At 46.1% G+C, this 25,073-nt stretch overlaps 1 protein-coding gene across 2 annotated transcripts in view; it reads right to left on the bottom strand.

Annotated features, from left to right (window-relative positions):
- Positions 1-25,073, bottom strand: part of AEBP1 (AE binding protein 1) — a 237,258-nt gene that overhangs the window by 82,443 nt on the left and 129,742 nt on the right. For both annotated transcript variants that reach the window (XM_078666750.1, XM_078666749.1), the window contains exon 11: positions 4,757-4,834. In XM_078666750.1, the coding sequence (XP_078522876.1) occupies positions 4,757-4,834 (78 nt within the window). The remainder of the gene's footprint in view (positions 1-4,756; positions 4,835-25,073) is intronic.

The following is a 25,073-nucleotide window of genomic DNA, read 5'->3' as shown; positions in this document are numbered from 1 at the left end:
AGTAACAATGATTTTGTTGTGAATAACGAGAATCAAAAATGTGTCAATTGTGAAAATATGCGACTTTTGAATTAAACATTAATAAAGTCAGTGGAAGGGGAGGTGGACTTCAGATTCTCACTTTACACTCTCTCTATGTTAGACAGTTGTGTCCGTTTCTCCTCACGTTTCTAAAATGCTCTGTCTTCATATCTCACTCCTTATCTCTTTCTTCCTCAGCAATCTCTGTTCACTCTGCATATACTTCCATCTATACACTTCGCATCCCACAGCACACACTCTCACCTCTAAACCCTGCATTTTCTTTTACTTTCGCTTTGTCAATGTGTTGACAGGTGTGTACACAAATCACACTTTTCGACTATAAACAAGATTGGCACACATGGCCCTCTGCAGATAGACCAAGGATTAGATGCACATGTATTCTGAACACTTTCATGACCCACTGACACACACTGTGAGAAACTAGAACTGCCTTTGGCCCGAACTCCACAACTCTCTATCAGGCACCTTATAACCACCCACCCACAACCTGAGCTCACACAGTCACCTAGAGGCAACTCAGTTCAATGTATGCACAAATAGGAGTTTGCACAAAAAACTACAGGAACACAATAACCTGGAAAAACACAAAGACTCATAGGGAATGCATGATCAAGTAAAACAAGTGAAGGGTAAACAGGGACTGAATCGCTGGCATGGATTACCTTAGCAGTTTGTTCAGACATTGTTCAGAAATCAATCAGTGTTTATCCTATATGACTGCCCACAGCTGCTGACTCATGCCTCCAGGTGCTGGGCAGCCAGTCCAGGCCTGTCCTGGGCCACTCCTCTCTTCCAACACACCTCAGAGATTTGTTTCATTGCCCCAACCTTCTAGTGTCATTCCTCTTTCATCTGCCAAGCCATCTGGTTTTGTTGACAAAAGACTAATCAGAGTTCAAATGTGGCCTTACTGCATGATATTCTATGTAAGTGACTTATGGGACAGATCAGATATGTTGTGCCAACTAAATATAGTATAGATAAAGGCGGTGTTTGCAGCATTGCCTTTCTTACAGTGGTCTTTCTGGGGTGGCAATGCTAGAACTAATAACACAACAGTTCTCTTATATCAGATATCAAAGGGGCAGCAATTCCACACAACTTTGTTGGCTTGCAGTGGATCTGTTGGATTGAACCAGTGCCCAGAGCACCATCCTCCAGATGAGCCAGACAATTGTATCTGATGCCCACACTCATCCAATGAATGCAAAGTCAACCAAGCACAACATAACATATCTCAGTGCATGCACTGAGAAGCAAGAAGGCACCGCAGAGTGATAAGGCCACACCTACCAATGCGCCTGTGGCAAGGTGCAAGGAAGGTTTCTTACAGTGCAGTCTAGGATAACTGTTGAGTCCTGGCTATTCTCTGAACCTCAGCCCCTCACTCCTCCACAATAGGCGAGCAGCCACACGCATGTGGCGAAGTTTACCGGAGAGTGTGGGCAGCGGCGTTGGACAACAAGCCAGCTGCCAGCAACTAGGTAGGAAAGGAGTCAGGTGATAGAGATATAGGAGCAAGGAGGTTGGAAGAAGGAGAGAGGCTGCTATTTAACATAAATAACATTCTTGGGAGACACCATCAATATATAAAGTCATAAACCATAAAATACTTAAAAGCTGAACTCATATTTTGTCTGTAATGAGTGGAGGGGCAGTCAATACCACTAGCAATTACCCCTCATCCAAACAATATTCTATTCATGAAACATCCACAGAACTCTCATAAAATAACTCTTCTCAAATCCATATTGTGTTGGCCAAAATTAACACTTCGAAGGATCAGGGAACATGGTGTTGATCCCAGGTGAATCCGATCACTGCCACAGCTGATACTGTGTTCCCAACGTCCTTTTATTACAACTGCCTCCCATAATTCTCTATTTTTCTGTTCTCACTTTCCTCTTTCTGCTACCAGATTGTTTGTGAAGGTTAGTTTCATTTATCTAAGAGTGATATGAGATACAAGTCAATCTGCAGAAGAAAGTGCGCATCCACTGACCTCAGCGATTATAATACTGGTAATTCATTTCAAGAGTGATTTCAGGGGCGGTCCTAGTGCACAATATGATTGTTGTTTTGTAGATATAGAGCAGCTCCTTGAAAATACATGTTCTAATGGCTACTTCCAACCACCGAGTCCTCACCTTTGTAATTTTGCGCATGCACCGTCTGCTTAGAATTAAAATGTTCCAAAGTACCTGCTCCTGTGTGCTGATAGGTCGCTCCATTGGCTTTGTGGTGACCTCGCACCGTTCCACGGAGTGACCACATGAAACCATATAAAGGACCCACCCATGCGCACTCATGTCAGTTTCTTGCTTTTCTTGACCTTCAACTCTGCTCCCAACTTTTTGTTGATGTTTACCAACTCAAATCAGCTTTGTTTTATAGACAGTGTGCAAAGAGAAATGTCTCTCCTGAAGACCACAGACTTGAAACCGTGTAGTGACTGCGGAAAGCTGAAGTCGGTCGTGAATTCTCATGATGTCTGCCTGTGGTGTCTGGGTTCTTGCCACAATTCCATGTCTTACGACAATTGCTTGCTGACTCACCTCACCGTCACCAGGGAGAGGGAGGAAAAGCTGTAGAAGAAATATGGCAGAACACGCTCCAAGCAGTGGACCTGATCCCGCTCCAACTTTTGAGGCAGCTGCCATGACAGCTCCCAGTCTCCCTCTAAGTCACCATCCTCGGGTAAATCAAAGATGAAGCAGAGAGACAAGCGTCATGACAAATGCAAGGTGTCCAAGGGGGACTTGTCACCATCCCATTACTTCCGCTTCAGAGAGAAGTCACTCATTCAGCATTCAAAGGACCTGACTCTGCTTCCATCGTCCAACTCCAAACCCATGCCAAAACTGGCTGCAGCATGCCCGAGTACGCCAGGCCAAGGTTTGTCTCCTGATAGAGGCCTTAAGGGAGGCCATGCTGCAGCTTTGTAGGACAATGCCAATTCGCTCTAGAGGGCGTTCAGGTCCCACTGAGCCACGAGGACCTTCAGTCGGACTTCAGTTGGTGGGGCATGTCCGAATGCCGACTGACTCAGTTGGACTTTCATCTGGTCGTCGTCTGTGCAGGTCTATAGCTTCACTCCTGTGGCGGAGGCCCTATAGATACTGACTGCTCTGGTGCCTTCTCCGACCACAGTGGTGCCTACTCCAGATCTGACGCTGACACCTGTCTCCGATCTGGAACCAACATCAGCCCACGTCTGTGTCTTTTTTGTGGGATTAACAAGGTACAACCAACTTTGGATGAGCGCAAGCCTCTTCCCCAATGCCAATACTATGGTAGAATCGACTTCTGATGCTGTACGAGGGCTTCAAGATACTCCATATAATGAGGATGATGATGAAGTGGTGGACGGTTTATTCACCCATCATTAAACAGATTTCAGCCTCTTCTTAGACCTTCAGAATGCTAGTGGGCTAGATACCTTACAATAGACCGATATGAACTCTCTACCAGCACCCCACACACACTGAGGAGAGTAGTTTTTAACAAGTAGTCTGCTTTAGAGACAGTCAAATTTCCCAGTAGAATTCTTGCAGTGTGGGCCTACTGCTTCACAGCTGTTGTGCCTTTTAGCAAAGCTTTGATAGAAAAGCTCTTAGCAACCTTGTCTAGACCATGCTCAACTCCCTCTGTAAGCCAATCCGGGCAAGGGGACATAAATATGCTATAACACCTAGTTATTAACGGGTCTAACAGGCTTCACAAAAACCTTAAAGAGCTAGAACAAAGGCAAATAAACTCTCAATCATGCACAATCCATACTGCACCTCCGGACATAGTCAAAGTGCGAGTCAAAGTCACCTGATTTCCTTGGCTGCACCTCCCCGTGTCACCATTTCTCCTAGTCCCCCTTCCTTCCCAGCAGTATCTGGCTTCCTGTGATCCAAATTCCGCCCTCTAGTGCCTCTGGCGCCTCCTTGCCCTGCATGAAATACACGGTGCAGGACTGGAAGAATTGTTACTGCAGTCAGCATCACCATCCTGCCCCTTCCACACCAGTTCATGTATTTCGTGCTGTGGCCTGGATACTGACGAGTTACATGGTGCCAGAGGCAGCTCTGATTTTAAATTAAAATCTGCACTTTTTTGCACCAGACATCCCTCTTCTCAGCTTTCTATTGCCTCAAGGCACAGTGCTTTTTTTAAATTTATTTTGTAAACTCTATATTCAAGACTGATTACAACAAGGTATCACTGTTACGTATTAGTACATGTATCTTCCATCAGTCCCATTTTCTTCTTTTCTCCCCAACCAAGAGCCAAAGAATACAAAACACCTTAACTGTCATCACAGTGCTTATAGTCCTTCCTGCAACATGTGAGACTGTCTAGAATTTTATGTAAACTGCGGAGGTAGTCGAACGTTCTCGTGTTTGTGTCCAATATTGACATGTCCTTCCAGCTCCACTATGAGTAGAGCCTGCATTAGTCGTCCAGCTCCACCAAGGCACAGTGCTTTGTTGTTGCTTCTGCAACCAGGTCGCAATATGAAGCTCTGGGCACTTGGATGGAGTGTGCGTCGCGTGTGTGTCTGCAGGAGTATCCCACCAGTGGGTTGCAGGGTGCTCCCTCAGTGGATTTAGGAGACAGCAAGAACAATGTAGTATGTATGTTCTGTTCTACATATGACAACATGTGTGCTCTCTCGTCTTGTTTGCTGCCATAGCATTGCTTACCCCGTTAGGCTACTTACATTCTTCGAACATCTCTCGGTCTATTCCTTCGTTGTAATCTCCCTCTGGAGGCGGAGTGTAGAGTTCCTCTGGCGTCACTGTTGTGATGACAGAATGGGAAGGAACATAAGAATGAGGGAGTATGGGGAACATGCCCAAAAAAACCAGTTCTCATGTCTCCTAAACTACACAAGATTCCTAACCTTACTATAATAGCATCGCGCCAACCCCTGACAGATATGAGCACCGATCCCTCTTCAGAGTCCCCAGCATAGTTGCGCGTGTGTGTGTGCATGCTTTTGCATGTGCATGTTTGGGTCCCTCCCTTCCAACCACCGGCTTTCTTCGACCAGCCTCTTTCATCCATTGGTTTCAGGCTTTGTCAATCATCTTGGCTCAGCCCAATGGAGTATTGATCTCTCACGTAATGCTATTGGATGTATCCTTCTACTTCCACTTCTGTGCTTGTACTGAACTGTATGAGGGACTACTTTATAATGAAAGACTTCTCAGCCTACTCCTGATGGCTCCTGCCTGTGTTCTTCGCCCTACTGTGCTAACCCTGCATGAACAATAATCATAGTTCTACTGCTTTGCCAATGCTTGTTTTGAATAGTTGTGAGTGGGACCCATTGAACCCAGAGTTTGAAGCTCACATTAGCTCTACATCCTGGGTCCTCGCCCCAGTCAATATTTGTGGTCTGGAGGTGGCAACAACCTAACAAGTAATGACAGCTATGAGGAGGCTAGAACTAAGAGTAAGGAAGATTACCCACAAGACCTTCTCCTGGCTCTTTGAACCTTGGCCGTCACACGAAACTGCTCATCAACATAAATGAGAGATTCAAGCGGTGGAGGGGGATACAGCCAGGGCACACGTTGGGGTTACCCTCAGATAGACGGCATCCATCCACTATTTTCATAGGGTAGACACCGTCCACCCTGCCAAGAAGTTGGGCCCCACTAAAATATGCTGAGTTCGTCCTGGTGTAAGTAAGTAAGTAAGGTTTATTGTACAGTTAATAAAAACTTACAATATAAAACATACAAATGTATAAAAATGCAATCATGGTTACAGTTAAGATATAAAAAGACCAAATGGACTTGCTTGCTTATTTATTAAGGCCATAAAAGTCACAGTATTTTTTGTTAAAAACCATAGGGATAAAAGAACAAGGTACTCCAAGGTGCTTAGCACAGCTTTGGGTTGGCTAGTGCTATGTGTGAGCTAGATGTCTGGTTCGTCCCGGTGTAGGTTTCAGACTAGGGATACAATCAGTGAAACCTGCACATTGTCTGTTTCCATTCCGAGCAGCAACATGCAGGCGGGGAGGGGCTTTGCTATTTTAAATACCAGCTGGGCCCAGAACAAAGGCCATCAGGCCTCCTTTGTTCGAGTGTCCTGGTTGGGAAGTATGAGGAGCCTCACAACTAGATGTGATGGAGGGGAAACAAAAGCACACAGCTTATCACTTTGCATGTACTTCAGAGAGGCGTGCTTTTGACTTTGTGCAGTTCCTGTATATAAGAGAGATACATGCACCGTCAGAATGTCAATGGTCTGTCCCAGTATTTACACAAATAATTTAAATGCCACTTTTTTGTTTTATTTCTTTTAGAGCGCCACTCATACCCATGCAGGGTGTCAGAGCACTTTACATTATACACAAGCATTATACATTGACAATAAATAATGTGTGTAAATCAATGCACACGATGTGTGACATAAGACATTAAGGGTTACAAGGTGGTGGAGTCACGTGCCCTTCATAGCTCACTATGCTATATTAGAAGGATTACAATTTGTGAACTGCAAGTAACAAAAGGATTTATCTTTGTGTTAAGAGAAGTTATTAATTTACCCATCTACATAAAATAAAAGTCGGTCACCTGCATGTTACATGATGTGCTTTGCAGGAGACACATTAACCCACTATGCTACTCTGATTCAAAACTGGGGCTAGACAAAACACAGATCTCTCCAACAAATGTGGCAACCTGAAGAGTTATCTTACCATTATTATTATTATTACATGGGATTTGCTGGGCACACAAATATCTTAAACCCATACGATATTTTTAAATGAAGACTTTGCAACCAATTAAGCAGAACAGATTTACTGCCACATTTCTCCTTACTCCCAATTTCGTTGCGGTAGAGTTTTAGACAATAAATGCATAAATTGAGACCCAGATTTTGTTTAGGGGTTGTGTCACTTTTTTAGCTCTACTCCGGCTCAAAATTTGATTGTTAAATCTCTTAATATGCTCAAATGTACTCATGATAGGACTGCTAAATATATGTGTGAGGTGTTACCATCTGATGTCACTTCTTGTGATGTCACTTCCTGTGAGGTCATGGGTTGTGATGTCACTTCCTGTGATGCTATGTGCGATGTCATGCGCAATGATGTCACTTGCACACTGCCTAGCGTGGTTAGTCCACCCCCACTTCGTTTTTTAAGCCTTGTACCCTGAGTATAGCCCTTCTAAGGCATAAACATGTATACAACCAAAATCATGCGCAGTTCCTTATTTTGCCCTCCTATTCAATGTGGAATTAATTCCAATTTTATCAGTTTGTTTTATGTGCGAACCATAGCGTGCACTCCACCTCACTGCACACGACAAACCAAAGGCAGATATTCGCAATTATGCTGCACATGCCATCCTTTGAGCGCCATTTTCCAGGCATTTGGGAATGTTTAAACCATTAGCACGCTGCCCATATGTTGTTTTACAATGTATTCATGTTAAGAATCCAGAATTATTTGAGCACATCATTGGCAACACCATCTGGCGAACCCTTAAGTGGTGCCCATTTTTAAGTGTCCTGTCACCTTTTCCTTGTAGATGGCGTCTGCCACTGTTGTCGGAGGGGCATATTAACTTCATCTGCGTGTGCACACGGGGTGAACGCTCTTTGGGCAGATTACAAGAAAGTGATGAATGGACAGATTTACAAGCCACTTGTGCCACTGGTGCGTCACTTTTTGTGTTCTACCGATGGCGCATTTTACTGCTCCATATTTACAAGGACAGGAACAGCCACCCTGTGTGACTTTTCCTGTCCTTGTAAATATAGCCCCTGTGCATGCAGCACTTTGCATTGCAAACCTGCCCCAAGAAAGTGACTCAGTGCAGAACACAAGCCATTTGGCTGAGCCGCACTGAGTCACTCTCAAAGCACAGGGATGTGAGATATTTACAAAACTATGTTGCATCTCTGTGCTTCCCCCCTGTACTGGCACACAAACTGCTGGAATGCGCCGGCACAGGCACCCTTGAACCATGGTGTAATATAGTTGACAGTCTAGTAGCTGGGGTGGACGGAGCTAGGTGGGCTGAGGGGAAGAGGAGGGGTCAGTACAGGATGAAGAGAGATATAGTAGGGACAGGGCATGAGTAAGAGGTATTAAATAAAGCTCCAGTTAAGACAATAATAAGTGTCTGTATTTATTGTAGCACGATGCTACAACTGGCGACGAGGGTGGGATCAGCGTGAATGCAGCCCACAAGATCGTGTAAAGGCACCCTGTCCCTGCAGCGTCGAGAGAAGAGCTCCGCTGCCGAGTGAAGTTGACACCAGGCGAAGGAGGTCAGTAGTGACTGACCCCCATCCTCAGCGACGCTGGGGAGCCCCAAGAGAGTCACGACAGTGAGCACTGAAATGCTCAGTGGCAGTAATCAGTTAGCGCTGAAAGCGCGAGTCCCGGCGGATGCGTGGTGCCCAGCAGTGGTAAAGAAACAGGAGTCGGGAGCCCACTCCGACCCTGTCCAGCACCCCCACAGTGAAGAAAAGGTGCCCTGGTGAAGAGGACGCCGTCCCCGAGAGCTGGCTGCCAAGCGCGGCTGAACGCGCCGAAACCGGAGCCTGGGTGCCGTCGGAAAACCTCACGCCCGATGCGTGAGGTTTGGCAAGCTGTCGGCGAGGAAAAGCAGGAACTCTAAAGTAAGGAGGAATCGGGAGCCCACCCCGATCCTGCCCAATACTCTGGCTACAAGAAGGCGCCTGGGGCACTGTGGAAGCCCCGTGGTGTGCCCCGAAGCAAGAGCGCTGTTCGCGCCAAGGAGAGACTGCAGGTGCCCACATGAGTACGGGCTGAAGCGAGGCTAAAGGAAACTGAGCAAGGGCTCGGGAGCCCACCCCGACCCTGCTGCACTGCTGGAGTAAATATTAGGGACTGGCTGAGCGCTGTGAGAAGAAATGCCATCCCGTGAAAGAAGAACTGTGCCGCTTTGTTGAAAACCTCACCCCCGATGCGTGGGAATTCGCATCTGTGTCCGGCGATCGCGTCGGAGTGAATTCCGTGAGCTTACCTGGTGGTAGTGAAGAAATAACCCCAGAAGGAAGACGTGGGACTGAAATGAAGATCGGGGTGAGTCCCTGTGAAGAGCTGTGAAGCTTGCATGGTGAGAAGAGCTGCATGTGGCCAAGTCTCGTGAGAGTTGGGCGGCCATCTTTGAGTCAGGCAACTTCTGGGACACCTTCCCTGTGCAAACTGCAGGCGGCCATTTTGAAGTCAGGCGAGCTGAGTTTAGCAACAAGCATTGGCGAACATAATAGAAACAAGCATCGGCGATAGAAATAAAACAAGCATTGGCGATAGAAATAAAAACAAGCACTGGCAAACAAACAAACATTGACACCGGAAGACCAAAACAAGCGTTGGCGAAGACCAAACAAGCATTGGCGAAGAACAACCAAGCCTTGATAAGAACATATAAACAAGCAGTGGCGAGTAGAAACCAACAAGCACTGGAAAAGCAAATAAACACACATTAGCGAGAAACAGCGAACCGGCACGAGCACCTCCAAAGGTGATGGTGAACACATACCGAAGAGCGTAAAGGGGAGGAGCTGCTGGACAGAACCGCACGAGGTTCAGAGGAAGGCAAGACTGCGAAGGACGGTCCCGGAAACAAGCACAACATACACGGAGGTGACCAAAGGACTTGCACTAGCCTCACCGCGGAGAAGGAGCCCTGCGACTGGCACAGTGCGGCTGGATAGTGGGCATCTCGGAACGCAGGAAATCCAAGTTCTAGTCACTGGCGCATACGGTGGTGGTTGCAAGGATTAGTAACGCCCCAGCAGATGACCAGACCCAAGGCCTTGACCAAAGAGGATTAACTAAAAAACTACGAGAAGCCGAGTGAGCAACCCGCCTGAATACAATCAATCAGAATCCTCTTCTCATGGCGAAGGAAGATGTAGCACAACGACGCAACCCTTGCATCAGAGCACCACCCCCAGGAATGCAGTATGATACCTGGAGTCTGTGTCTTGAACAGAACCGATGGCTGGCGACATTGGGTGACTTCCTGGACGCCAATGGTGAACAAAGAGAGAGGAAATGTCTAATGTTGCTCCTCCATTTGGTGGGTCCAGAGGGCCGATATCCAATCGAAACATTTTCCAAAGAAGACACAGAAATCTATAAAAGACTCCAAGAAAAGCTATGTGCCCGTCTCTCCGCACAAGCGGAAGTGGATCAAGAGCGCATCGCTTTCAACACAGCTCGGCAGGAACCAGGTGAACCATTGCCAACTTTCATCACTCGGTTGAAAAACCTGGTGCAAGGCTGCCACTTCAACACCTTCACGAACGAGGACGCAGTTCGACTCCGGATAATTGAAGGCTGCACAAACCCCGACACAAAGCTCAAGATCTTGCGAGGAAAGTGGTCGCTAGAAGAAATCATCAGGAAGGCTGAAATTGGAATGCACGTCAAGGCAAGAGACAGATCAAAGGACCCAAATCTGAAGGCAAATTATCAAGATGCCTGGACAGATGACACTCGAAAAACAGTCAAAACAAAAAAGAGAGAGAGGGAAGGCAGACCAATGAAAAGACAACGGGAAAGACACAATGACAAGAAGTACCCTGAGTCAATCAGTCAAAGGACAACCTCAAGGAGTTCTTCACTCTCAGGGTATCATCCAAAGTCTGGCCAACGGGAGAGACACAGTGACAAGAAATACTCCGAGTCAATCAGTCAAAGGACAACCTCAAGGAGTTCTTCACCCTCAGGACGTCACTCAAAGTCTGACGAGGGGGGAGCGTCCAGTGGGACAGATAGCACCCCTGGACAAGATGGCAAATTACACAACAAGAGAGTAAGGAAGACGAACTATAGAAGGAGAGCTCCAAATGGTCAAAACTGGAAGTCGGAGCAGGAACACTCTTCGTCAAGTTGTGAAGATGAGTCTGAAGGAACATCATCCAGCAGGAGAACACATCACACCCACATCAGGGGTATCCGAGCACCAAACAAGTGGGAAGAAGAAATAGGTCGCATAAGACGAACCGACCCTCCCCAACAACGAACAGGAAAAGACCAACGCATCAATGACACCGGGGACAACGAAGAAACTGAGAAGACGTCGTTGACATGTGAGAAAGGCAAAGATTGAAAATCTCAAGAGCAAACACAAAGAACAAGCACGTGGTTGCTGAACAACTTCTCGGATGAAACAATGCCAAAGACAAGTCGACGAAGGCGCCCGGAGAATCGTTTTAAAGACAACCCTGAGTCACCGAACAACGCGTCACGGCCCACTTATTTCAGACATCCAGCACCCGATACACCCTCAAAGGAACGCTTCAAAAGGAGTATGGCCAGGAACTCCTCTGATTCAGAGAGCGCGTCCGTTCGATCCTGGAAGTCGACAAAAGACTTCTCTGACCTAGAAAACACGTTTATGGCCAGGAACTCCTCTGGTTCAGAGAGCACGTCTGTCCGATCCTGGAAGTCGACAAGAGACTTCTCTGACCCAGAGGGTTCGTCTGTTCAATCCCGTGAGTTGACCGAGTCATGGTCCCGACAACAGTCATGGCGTCAACCACCCAAACGCACCATGGAACCAAAGGACATCCTTCACGTCAAGAGCAACACGTCACACACTAAGGACTCTGAACACTCTGTCATGTCACAAGACAATCTGTCATGTCAGTCACAAGTACATCTGGACATAGATCAGACACCGTCACCCTTGAAGGGGTCCGCAAGGCTGACCCAAAGGACCTACAAAAAGAAAACAGAGACACTGGACCTTAGTCACCAGATGGGAAGGGACCAGCCATCCCCTCCGCAAAGAAAACCGGACATGTCGGCAGAGAGAGATCATCAGATGAGAGAGAAACATGCCTATGCACAGATAGCCCACGAGCTCGCCAGACAACCCGAGGCCGTGAACAAGTTATCGAGCCACACCGTACTGTCTGGTATGTATGACCCTGTATTGGAGAGCAGTGTTGCCCTCGACTGGACAAGACGAAAGGAAGTAAAAGTAGATGCTGGTGCTCAGAAGAGGACCCGAACATTATCCACTCATGAAAACGATCGAGCATCTGAACCAACCGTTACACCGCAGGAAGGAAACATGATGACTGCGGAGCGTGAGAGTAAACAGTTCAAACGCAACATGGTCAGGAATACCCTGATCCAGACAACAGAAAGACTGACCAAAGCCAAGCCCACCACTGATTCGACACTACTGAGGTTTGAAGAACCGACTGTCCGCCGACCAGTGTGGTGGATTGAAGAATTGCGAACACTGAAGACATTAAGCTCATTTTGTTAAGAAAGGGGGAGATGTAATATAGTTGACAGTCTAGTAGCTGGGGTGGGCGGAGCTAGGTGGGCTGAGGGGAAGAGGAGGGGTCAGTACAGGATGAAGAGAGATATAGTAGGGACAGGGCATGAGTAAGAGGTATTAAATAAAGCTCCAGTTAAGACAATAATAAGTGTCTGTATTTATTGTAGCACGATGCTACAACTACATGGTGCAAGGACGCCTTTGTTGTGGGGAGATTGTTTTTGTGCAGGAAGGGTTCCCTTCCTGTACAAAAACAATCTGAAATACAGTTTTTCAACTTCTATGTGTACTGTATTAGCACACATAGAAGTTGAAAAATGTCATTGTTTCAATGATTGTTTATGTGCAGGAAGGGAACCCTTCCTGTACATAAACGATCATTAGAGGTGATTTCCTCAGAAAGAGGAAAAGAAAACGGGGAGAAATTAATACATTTCTCCTCGTTGCACCTCCCAAGCATTCACACACATTTCAAGATTTACGATTACTCGTAAACCTGGAAATGTGTCTGGTTCCATGGGTGTTGCGTGGGAACATCCACAGCAACACCCATGGAACGCCCCTTTCACGCAAAGTGCTGCGTGCAAAGGGGTCATATTTACAAGGACAGGAAAAGTCATGCAGGGTGGCTTTTCCTGTCCTTTAGATATGGAGCAGTAAAATGCGCCACCGGTACGACACATAAAGTGACGCACCTGTGGCGCAAGGGGCTTGTAAATCTGCCCCTTAATTTTCACTGTGGTCGGGCCACTGATGTGCTTTCTTTTAAGGTTCCTTTAATAAATGAGTAATGTTCTATCGCAGGGGTGTCCACCCCCCTGACGAAGGGCCGCAGTGCTCCCAAATTCACTGGGGTTGATTCTATGAGTCACCGATATTTGCGAATTTGTGAAAACGTGGCTGGAAAGCATTTTTGCATGTTACACTGATTAAATTATTGTTTTGGAAACATAACAGATCTCTTGTTATTTCATTGATATGAAGTGAATCATTTTCAAATGATTCTGGATTCTTAACATGAATAAATTGCAAAACAACAGATGAACAGCGTGCTAATGGTTTAAACATTCACAAATGCCTGCAAAATAGTCGTTCAGAGAATGAAATGTGCACCATGACACTATTCACATAGTTAAGAATAGCTATTTGGCACAAACAAGTGTACCTAGTCCATGAACCTCGACCATGGCAAATCCTAACAGAGGAAAACAAACTATAGATAATTCAGTGTAATAATGCATCATGTTCCCCAGAAAACTGTGTAAAGCCGCCAGGTCACTGACATGAATCGAGGCACGGCTGGCTCAGCCTCTCATCATTCCAATGATGATTAAAATGGGGTCGTTAAATTCAAAGCCAGAAAGAATACTGTGGAAACCGTTGTTAGCACATTTCAATAAAACAAGACGTCACGAGCAATTTAACTATTATCAAACTCCACTAGATGGCGCTAACGCGTGAAAGTTCCTGTCGGGTAAAAAGGGCGGCCTGCCAATCCACAGGCTTCACTGGGGTCTGAGGTTTCTTCTGGTGGAGGTTAGGCAATAAGACATCTTTATTTCCACTGGCGTCTAGTCGCTTGCAGACACCGCAGGATTTCATTGATTCTCCTTGAGACCAGACGTTGCGTAGTTATTTTATGCATATTTCGTTTGTATGCCACTCATGTAAAGCTTTGACAACTCCATACCACTGGGAAATGGGGTGAGAGACGCGGGAGCAGAGTGTATAACACACAAGGGGGTGACGAAAGCTATATTCCTGGCAGGATGCTTTGATATATGTGCAATGATTATTCACAAGATGCTTTGCTATTTGTGCAATGATTATTCACAAGCTGATAACCGCAGAAAAGTAGAAGACAAAGGGGAAGTGGAGTTACTCTGTGGAAGATAGAAAGAAGTATTTCCCAATTTGACTATACATTGTGAAGTATAAATCAAAAGTTTCGAAAACAAAAATAGCTTATATGGAATAAAAAACCTGCCATCACTCACTAAACGTTTTTAAATCTGGAGTGTACAGATTCTCTAATCAAAGTGTTCGCCAGCGTGCCATAATGCAGTGATTATTCACTACAGGAACTCGCCATAATCATAGAGTTCATGCAGCTTATTTCCTCAATTTTGGATTCTGGAGCAGCGTACTACCCGACAAAAAGGGATTCAACGCCTCATCAGGGGTAGCAAGCGCGATATAAATTTAAACCCTTCCCTCTTCCATCCCTCCACTATCCTTTTCAATCCAAATAACAGACTAACATGTCCACCTCTCAAATTAATTTCATATTTCCCTATACTAATTCCCCACTAATCCTGTTTGGGTTCCAGAGTAGCGTTCTACCCACCAAAAACAGCGCTTCAACACCTCATCAGGGGTAGCAAGCATTATATAAATGCAAACCATTCCCTCTTACATCCTTCCACTATTCTTTTCAATCCAAATAACAGACTAAGATGTCCACCACTCAAATTAATTTCATATTTCCCTATACTAATTCCCCACTAATACTGTTTTGGGTTCCAGAGTAGCGTGCTAGCCGCCCAAACAGCGATTCAACACCTCATCAGGGCTAGCAAGCACTATATAAATGCAAACCCTTCCCTCTTACATCCTTCCACTATCCTTTTCAATTCAAATATAATAGACTAAAATATCCACCGCTCAAATTAATTTCATATACCACTATACTAATTTCACCACTAATCCTTTATGGGTTCCGGTGTAGCGTGCTATTCACCGAAAAAGCGCTTTGACGCTTCATCAGGGGTTGTAAGTGATATTTAAATGCAATTACAATACAATACAATACAATGGTGCAGGGCAGATTGTCACCCTGGTAAATGTATGCCTTCATATCTGTAGGTCTATTCTTCAGCATAGGAACGGGGAACACTACAGCTTTCAACAGAGTCCTGCTTCCTGACTTTGGTTTATCGAGCACTCAAATGGCACACATGGCTTCTTGTTGCTAAAACTGCTAGGTAGAAAAGAGTAGAACACTCACGACTAACACAGATAGAGGTTAGCCATAGAGAAGATTTGAGTGCAAAGCAATTGGAAAAGAAAAAAGTTTTGCTACAAATAAATGGTTGTTTATAAGCTTTAGGATTTGTGGGATGGCATTCTAGAACTTGCCCAAAAAGAACATGTTACTTACCTCCCGCAATACGCTATCTTGGGAACAATTGCAAGCGCCGATTCCTCACCTTTCGACTATCGACAGTCCCTAGCCTGGATCTGGAGAATTCTTCAGCAAAACTCCTGCACAGGGATAGGTGGTGCCGTGTGACTCCCCAGTGGCTCTGTACAGCACCAGAAGTGACCGAGTATACAAGCATACAGGCACCATCATTGTGTGCTCACATCAGTTTCTTAATTGTTGGAGATAGTGTGCCAAACTCTAAATTGGATATTTTTAGACTGTTAAAGACACTACTCCACAGAACAGGAAGGTGGGATGACAGTGAGGAACCTGCGGTTAGAGAATATGCTAGAAGGAACGCTACCAAAGATAAGTAACTTGTTCTTCTGATAGATCGTTCTAACCACAGAGGGCCCCATGCATCAAACAAAATACCGGTCGCAAAACGGGCAGATTCTCAGAATCTGCCACTTTGCCACTGGTATTTTGCATTTGGGATGCATCATCCCAAATGCAAAAATCGCAATTTAAGGAATTTCTAAATTTCGATTCCTTAAATTGTGATTGCATTTAAGGAATTCCAAATTGAGATTCCTTAAATGCAATGCATGAAAGTAAAAAAATTAGCGATTTCGCTAATAGGAGTAGCAAATTACCATGAAGTTGAACTTCATGGTAATTTGCAAAAACTTTGAAAAATACACTTATGTGCATTTTACAGTTTCATGTTGCGCAACATATGTGCAGAGATCAATTTCAGGGGTGCAACAGGATGTCATGTTGACACCCTTGCACCCTTGAAACTGCATGAGCAATTTGCGAGTACCTACTGGTACTCGCAAATTGCTCATGCAATCTCCACTTCATTCCTATGGGCCTGTAGGCCCATAGGAATGAGTGGGACAGCATTCCTTAATTACGATTAGCAATTTGCGAGTAGCAATTAAGGAATGTTTAGGAATCGCTATTTTTATAGAGATTCCTACTTGCATAGGCTTTTGCGATTCCTAAATAGCGATTCCTTAAAAATCGCTATTTAGGAATCGCAAAAGCCTCCGTTGATGCATGTGCCAGAGAGTCTCCACCTCATCATAACAGCAGCTCCCAATAGAGGAGGGGCTTTGGATTGGACTGAGACCGAAGGGATCTGTAGAATTTACCTTTTTGCTGGATCTGGCGGCTGTCAAGGAAGTAGTGCTTTGTGACTGTACATCTACACCCATGTTGAGACGTGGCAGACACGTAGAACAGGTGCCCCCGTGCCAATGCCATATTGGCAACTTTGGCCCTGGTGAAATGGATCCACAAGCCTTCCGCTGGATGCTTCGTGCCCAGTGCATAGGAGAGTTTGATGCAGACGCCTATCCATCTGTAGAAGGTCCTCTTTTGCACTGTCTCACCTATTTAAGCACTTGAAAATCCCCCCAAGAGGTGAGCATCCTTTCAGATATTCCTTTGTGTGATCAATATAAAAGCTAAGTGCTCTCTTGAGGTGAAAGATAATTAAGTTTCTCTTTCTCTTTCTCTTTCTCTTTCAAAGGATGAGGCAGAGCAAAGAATACTGGCAGAGTGATTAACTGCCCTATGTGAAAAGGTGACACGACTTCCAGAATTCATTCTGTTTGTGTTCTCAACACCAATTTGTGTGAAAAAAAAGGTAGTGTAGGCTGGCTGTACCAACAGAGCATTCAGTTTGCTCATGTAACATGCTGATGCCATGACAATGAGTAAATAAGGTGGTTTTCAGAGTCAAGAGCTTTAAGGAACAGCTATGAGTGGGCTAAAAGGGAGTGCACATGAGAAAACACATTGATTTAAACATCAATAGTTGGTCAGCTGAACACAAGGAGTCTGAGAGGACAGGCAAATAACCTTTCACCTTGCCCACCACAAGGCCTTTCTGGGCTAACAGAAGAACAAGAAAAAAATACATCAGAGAGTTTGGTTTATTAGGAGTTGGTGTTTTGAGCACCACACCAAGTACCTTGTATGTCCCAGCAAAGATCGATTTTGTGGAAAGGCGTCTGGCCACCAGGACGGCATCCTCCACCTTCAATGGGAAGTCAAACACTCTAAGTTGCCACAGTACATACTCCATACATTGAAGTGCAAGTTGTGGTATCTCGGTGTAGGACCGTGCCAAATTGCTTAGATAGGTGGTTCTCCTAAAGTGAAAGCTTCATAGGGAGCAAACACTCAACCGCAGCAACTTTGGGTACCACAATTTTCTGCAGCAGTACAAGGCCATGAGGATGACTTGGGCCCTGCCTGACCTGATCTTCCATATAACTCGAGGCAGGAGAAGAAGCAGTGAAAATACATAGAGGAGTCCCTTGTTCCATTCCAGTCAGATCATGCCTCCGAGAGAATACTTAGTGGACACTACTGTGTGCAAATTTGCTGACACTGTATGTTCTTGACTGTGGCGTATAGGTCTAGCCAGTGCGTTCCCCACTGACCGCAGATGTCCTGTACCACTTCGGGATCTGCCAAAACAAGCCTTCTCAATCAGTTCATGCTGGCACTGAGGGCCCACAAGGCAGAGAAAGTGAGACCCGAGACCTAAGATGGCTGCAACGACTTCCTGCGTGAGGTGGTAGCAGCCAATCAGATCACAGGATGAGATCTGACAGCGCTGCTTTTCCTCGTGGTGTGATATACATTATTTCTTTTAATCTGGTGTAAATCAGTTCTCTGGTTTACGCTGTAGGTGTGTCTAAAGTTCCTATGGAAAAATGAATGGGGAAATTGGGTTTTGGGACTCCCCTTTTTTCTCAACCCCACTTGACGTATCACCCCAAAACCTTCCACGGGCAATCTAGTAAAAAATTTAAACTTTTCCGGAAAGTTTGAATATATTTATATATATATTTCCGCACCTTTATGGCCCCAGGCCTTAATTCTGTTTAATACCTACCTACAAATGGGCCACCATAACGTAAAACTTTAAGCAGTCTTGCGGTGTTCCCTCAGTACCCCTCCCATTGGAGTAGCTCCTCATCTCCCTCTTGTACTCTGTGCCCAAAGCACACTAGCTTGTGAGTGGCCTTGGTGACTCTTGGCTGGGTGTGCAGCTGCAGGACTGGTCTTGCACACAGTCCAGAAGTTTCAGTCTCATGGAAGAGAAGTTAGTTTTCTGTGTTAGGGCCACAATACCTAGAGTTTATTTTTATTATTTTTAGAGGCGAGCAAGCCTCTAATCGCTTGAGCCTGGGTCTGACTGTGCTCAAGCTATTCTTGGCTACTCAAGTCCAAAACCAGCCAAGCCTTCACGTGGATTTTGTCTGCCATCTATGCTCTAACCTCATTTGACAAGAATTAAACTCAACTTTTGATGTGAAACAGGAGAGAGAAAAATTACCCACATAGTGGCCAAGTTGCACAGTGTGAACCTAGAAAAGCTGGAATCAGTCTGTGCCTCCCTACTGGTCTGAAATATTTTGTTGTAGTGCGTCTCGATTTTCTTCATTATTACTTTTGAGACCATCTTGAATTCTAATGTGATCCAGGCTGTACAGTAATAGCCATATCTCTTGCTTTTGATTTAAGGTAGCTATAATGATGGTCCTTGTATAAAAAGAATGTAGGCCATGTGTAGGGTTCACCTGACAAATGCCTTGCCTCTTTGCACACTAATGGAATTATCTTTTGGGCTGGGGGAGAGAGAGCAGGAATGTTTCTATGTTAATGGTTATAAACTACCACTTAGTAAATGCTTCTCAATGAAGTGATAAAACTGATGTGAAACGCATCTGCATATTAAAGAAATACACTTTTTTGCCTTTTTAAGAAACGCATCATATTTTATATGATTTTGTGATGTTCATATGAAGTTTCTTGCAGTATTTATGTGAGAAGTCGGCGGTATATGATGTGTACTTATGTAAGTGGGCACATTGCACCAGTCCAGACAACCCTTATGGTGATTTAAGAGGTCTTAGACAACCTCAGAAAGCTCTCTAAGTGTTAGCTGCGGAGAGCAGCCTTCAGGTTTAGTCCAGAAGGAGTGTAAAGCAGCTTGTTTTTATCAGATTGCAAGTATAGATCAGGTGAAAGAGAACCACACAAAGTATTTATAAAAATATGTATTTATTATATAATACTCTCTAACACGTTTGGATGTTTCCTACCCGGAGATAATCACAATGCACATAATACTTTGCACAATACTTTGCAAAGAAACCCAGTAAATAGCTCAGAAGACACAGTGGGCCCCAGGGGGAACCAAACCATATACTAAGAAAGTGTTATAAGAACCACGACTTGGGACAATGTGGAGAGGACATAGAATTGGTGGGGTCCCAATCCCAAGGAACCACCCAAGGTGAGTGAATAGGAACCCCACGAAGAGCATGTGAAGTGTGAGAACACGACAGCATGTTTCATTTTTAAAGATTAAGGACCCTTCCCAGTGGACCCTGAAGAAACCCCGTGGAAGACAGAAGGTTGGAGAGTCACCCCACCCGTAAATCCAAGTACCCACGTTACCTACACCAGGGAAGCGGGTGCATATGTGTGAAGTGGTGTCGGAAACGGCTGTCAAACCCAGTGGAGGATTTCAGGAAAATGCCGTTGCTGAAGATGGAGAAAGTGTCCGGTGGAATCTCAAGGTGGATTCCAGTTGAGAGGTACCTGCAAGCAGAGGTGACAGAGTCTATGTCACTCAGGGGTGACCAGGGTGTTGCAGGATGGGTGACGATGACCTTGACTGTGCAGCTGTGAGGACCTGGTGATGCTGATGAGGACCAGGAGCCATGCACGAGCTGTCCCACGAAGGATGTCGAGTGCTGAGGGGTAGGTGTCCGTCGGTAGCAGCCACAAGCCTTGGCAAATGCAACCAATACAGGCAGTGAAGAAGGAGCAACGTCTGGACCAGCAAGGTCCAGGGGATTCCCCACACACAGGTGGGTCAGGGCAGGACCAAAGCAATAAGGGGAGCCCAAAAGAAACAAGTGTGACCCTAAAATGGACCCCCAGGCCGGAGGCACTTGAGTCGTAAGAGGACCTCAAGCAGCTCACCAGAAGATGCAGTCCACGATGCACACGATGTGGTGTGGCTCAAGATTCTGGTCTCTTGAGGTGCTCGAGGTTGGGGCTACTTGGAACCTGAAGATCTTCTTGGAAGGAAGTCAACAAGCCTTTGGACCTGCAAGTTGACGCAGTGCACAGGAGTTTGGTTATTGCAATCCTCATGAGGGATACTCGCCTTAAACTTGGTGAGAGGGAAGGCCTTGGGAGCTGTGGAAAACCACAACCTGTGTTACAGACCCTACGGAGTACAGAGGAGCTCAGGATCAACAGACCAGTCAACTTAGTTGCGGAGCCAGCAAATACAGAGGAGTGACTCCTTCACTCCAAGGGAGATTCCTTCAGGTGTCTTTGATGCCCACAGGCCTTGTAAGGTTCCTTTATGGTGCACAGGCACAGACGATGCAGCAGACTGAAAGGGAGATGAAGTCGAGCCCAAACTAAGTCCACCGAAGTCCAGAGTGCCCAGACGGTAGAAGAAGAAGTGGTCTCTGATCTGAATCTTGTCTCACAACGAATCTAGGGACCAGGTAAGCCCCTAATTTCCCTAGGTAAAGGGTTGGGACGATTCAGGGGACCCTCCCAGGGGAGGGCCTGGACAGGGGGGAGGTTACTACAGCAAACAAATGATGGACAAAATGTTGACAATGCAAACATTATCCCCCAGTCAAAAGATCTGGTTAAATCCATTGTTCTTTTGCCCATTCCGCCACCCCAGTTTGGACCCAGCCATATGCAAATCAGTCTTGACCCTGTGCCCCATGGGAACAGTCCAGATGGAACTGTCAGGCCAGGTCCTCCCTGGACCGGAAACAAGCATCCTGGGACCGATTTCAGGGTATGTCACCCTTCTTCAGCCAGGCTAGCTTGAATCCAGTGGCACAGTGAGCAAGGGACCCACATCTGGGCATACTCATCCCACTTACCATGCCACTGGATTCAAGCTTTCCTGGCTGATGAGGGCTGAAAGCCAGAAACCGGACCCAGGATGCTTGTTTCCAGTTGAGGGAGGACCTGGCATGGCAGTTCGGGCTGGACTGTTCCCATTGGGCGCAGGGTCAAGACTGATTTGCATATGTCTGGGTCCAAATTGGAATGGCATGGTGAGCAAAGAAACAATGGATTTAGGCCCAAATCTCTGTACTGGGGTGAATGTATGACATTGTTCTGCATTCTGTCCATCAATTGTTCTTTTTGTATTTGTCACCCTGAGTGGGACAGGTATGCCTAGACGTGGGTCCTGTGCTCACCATGCCACTGGAGTCAAGCTGTCCTGGCTGATGAGGGCTGAAAGCCTAAACTGGTCCTAGGATGCTTGTTTCCAGTCCAGGGAGGACCTGGCCTGGCAGTTCGGGCTGGACTGTTCCCATTGGGCGCAGGGTCAAGACTGATTTCCATATGGCTTGGTCCAAACTAGAATGGCATGGTGAGCAAAAAAACAATAGATTTAGGCCCAGATCTCTGTACTGGGGTGAATGTATGACATTGTTCTGCATTCAGTCCATCAATTGTTCTTTTTGTATTTGTCACCCGAGTGTGACGGGTATGCCTAGATGTGGGGCCCGTGCTCACCATGCCACTGGAGTCAAGCTATCCTGGATGATGAGGGCTGAAAGCCCGAAACCGGCCCTAGGATGCTTGTTTCCAGTCCAGGGAGGACCTGGCCTGGCAGTTCGGGCTGGACTGTTCCCATTGGGCACAGGGTCAAGACTAATTTGCATATGGCTGGGTCCAAACTGAAATGGCATGGGGAGCAAAAAACTATGGATTTAGGTCCAGATCGCTGTACTGGGGTGAATGTATGACATTGTTCTGCATTCTGTCCATCAATTGTTCTTTTTGAAGGGGGGGTTACTCCCATGTCCTTTGTCCAGTTTCGTGCAACAGCGGGAGCCAAAGATTCCCAGGACTGATTGGAACTGGCCTATGCACAGGGACACCAAATGTGCCCCTCATGCAGACTGAGTGGCGCTGGCAAGCGCAGCCACCCTACTCCAATACACTAAATTCTGTATGGAAGGTGGTCACACCTCCCTGTGACAGGAAGCCTATTGTCCTTGGCTCAGCAAAAGGAGGTCAGAATCATGTCTCTGGTCCGCAGCAACCATTTTGTGCTGTCTGGGTCAAGAAGGCTGGTACCCGGAACACTGAGAGCCTAACGGAGGGCTCTTCCAGTGCTTTGAATCATACCTCCCACACCATTTATGATGTGGAGGGTATGATTCCAACATGTTTGATACCAAACATGATGTGATTCGTTGCAGCCAGTTCTGAGAAGGTCATCACATAATTACGCAGTGCCCCTCTATATAGTATATGGTGGCTTCACTGACAAACCAGGAGAATGGACTCCGTAGGCTGTACGGGTGTCCTGCTCATGCAGGGGCACCCTCTCACGTAGAGCCAACCACCCTGCCTGAATATCAAAGGCCTGTTGTAGGGGTGACTTATAGGTTTTAAGTGCAGTGACCCTAGATATAGGAAACCTATAGCTTTAGTAAGTGGTGCAAGCACCAGCTTACACAGGCTGCAATGGCAGGCCTGTAGTTCCATTTTGAATGGTCTCTCATGAGTGGCATAATGCATGCTTCAGCTCATGGGGAACCTCTGGGTTACCTATGCCCTGGGTGCATGCGCCATATATACTAGGGACTTATTAGGGTACTCCAGTATCCAATAAGGGATGTACCTTGGTACTGAACATAACAATTTAAGGAGAAAGCAGATAGACTGAGGACCTGATTAGCAGGTTCACTGTCAGACTAGCCAAATACAGCTTAGCACCAGGCTAAAGGTGGGGTAACAATAGAAGCAGATCCTACTTTCCTACAATTTACATGCCAAACATTTTCATGGTCAGGTCATGCACAGGCTCTTAGTGCCAAGAACATGTGACTCTTGGCTCAGCACTTCCCGATAACGAATTACTACACTGCAAAGGAAGGAGAGGGCTGCTAGCCCAGTCTCTGTGGAACATGGGCAGAGTAAGCTCGCTCTGCAGGGTCAGACTAGCTACGGGGGGCACTTGGGAAATGGGCGATGGGTCAGTATCTGAGTTGCTGCTGTGGGACTCTTTTTTGGTCAGTGTGGTGCTCAATTTAGACAGTCTGTGCTATTCAGATGCCGCCAGTTACCCAGTGTGGGCCTGAGCGGCCTTTCTGCTGGCAGATGGGGCTTTGTTACCTTCCTTTTACCAACAAGGCGGAGGTGTCATTTCCAGTCTTTCGGTTAGTCAAGCCTTTAATATATGTAGATTCAGCAGGGGCCCTGAGCAGAAGAGACTTCACTTCTGTTCAGGTGTTATACGCCATTGTGAACTAATCTGCGCACAAAGAGTCCTGGCAACATTTGCATTTTTAAATTTTTTTAGTGAAGGTAAGAAAACATGCCTGTTTCAGAGAGCCCCCCTCCCCCTCCTTTTTTTCACAATACATAAAAAACGGAAGTAGTGTTTTGGGAAAAGGCACAATCCGCAAACGTGGCCACTTATTTTAAGGGTGCTGGGGCCATTTTTAAATCCCAATCCAATTATCCAACCCTGCTGGTCTGCATTAAATAACGCTCTAACTAAAAAGACCTCATCTGTCAGTGACATGCAGAGCCACTGAGCTGCATATGCGTATATGGCAATAGATCTGATTCAGGCGTGCAACTCCCAATTTTTGAAGCCAAAAAATGGCTTTACTTTGGATGCCTTCCACCTGAAATTGCCTCTGCTTCAATAGAAGTCAATGGGGGAAATACAATCTCCCGATTATTTCTTTAAAGTCTCCCACTTTCATCTTCTAAAATGTTGGCATGTATGCGCATATCGGATTTATTTTCCCGTAGATGCTGCCTCCCGAAGCCCTGCCAATTGCCACGTACTTGTGTGATAATTTCCAATCCTTGCAATGATGCGGAGACTAATATTAAGCATCTAACACGTGATGCGTGGCACTAGGCTGAACTGTAAATGTAAAAACAACAGTTGATGGTCAGAATGCAAAACAATGTCATACATTCACCCCAATACAGAGATCTGGGCCTACATCGTTGTTTTGCTCACCATGCCATTCCAGTTTGAACCCTACCATATGCAAATCAGTCTTGACCCAGTGCTCAATGGGAACAGTCCAGCCCGAACTGCCAAGCCAGGTCCTCCCTGGACTGGAAACAAGCATCCAAGGTCCGGTTTCGGGCTTTCAGCCCTCATCAGCCAGGATAGCTTGATTCCAGTTGCATGGAGAGCACGGGACCAACGTCTAGGCATACCCGTCCCACTCGGGGTGACACATGCAAAAACAACTGTTGATGGACAGAATGCAGAACAATGTCATATAATCACCCCAGTACAGAGATCTGGCCCTAAATCCATTGTTTTTTTGCTCACCATGCCATTCCAGTTTGAACCCAGCGATATGCAAATCAGTCTTGACCCTGTGCCCCATGGGAACAGTCCAGCCGAACTGCAAAGCCAGGTCCTCCCTGGACTGGAAACAAGCATCCTAGAACAGGTTTTGGGCTTTCAGTCCTCATCAGCCAGGATAGCTTGATTCCAGTGGCAGGGAGAGCACGGGACT

Source organism: Lissotriton helveticus, chromosome 11 (assembly GCF_964261635.1).
Source record: "Lissotriton helveticus chromosome 11, aLisHel1.1, whole genome shotgun sequence".
Lineage (NCBI taxonomy): Eukaryota > Metazoa > Chordata > Amphibia > Caudata > Salamandridae > Lissotriton > Lissotriton helveticus.
This window is presented reverse-complemented; position numbering and strand designations above follow the sequence as displayed.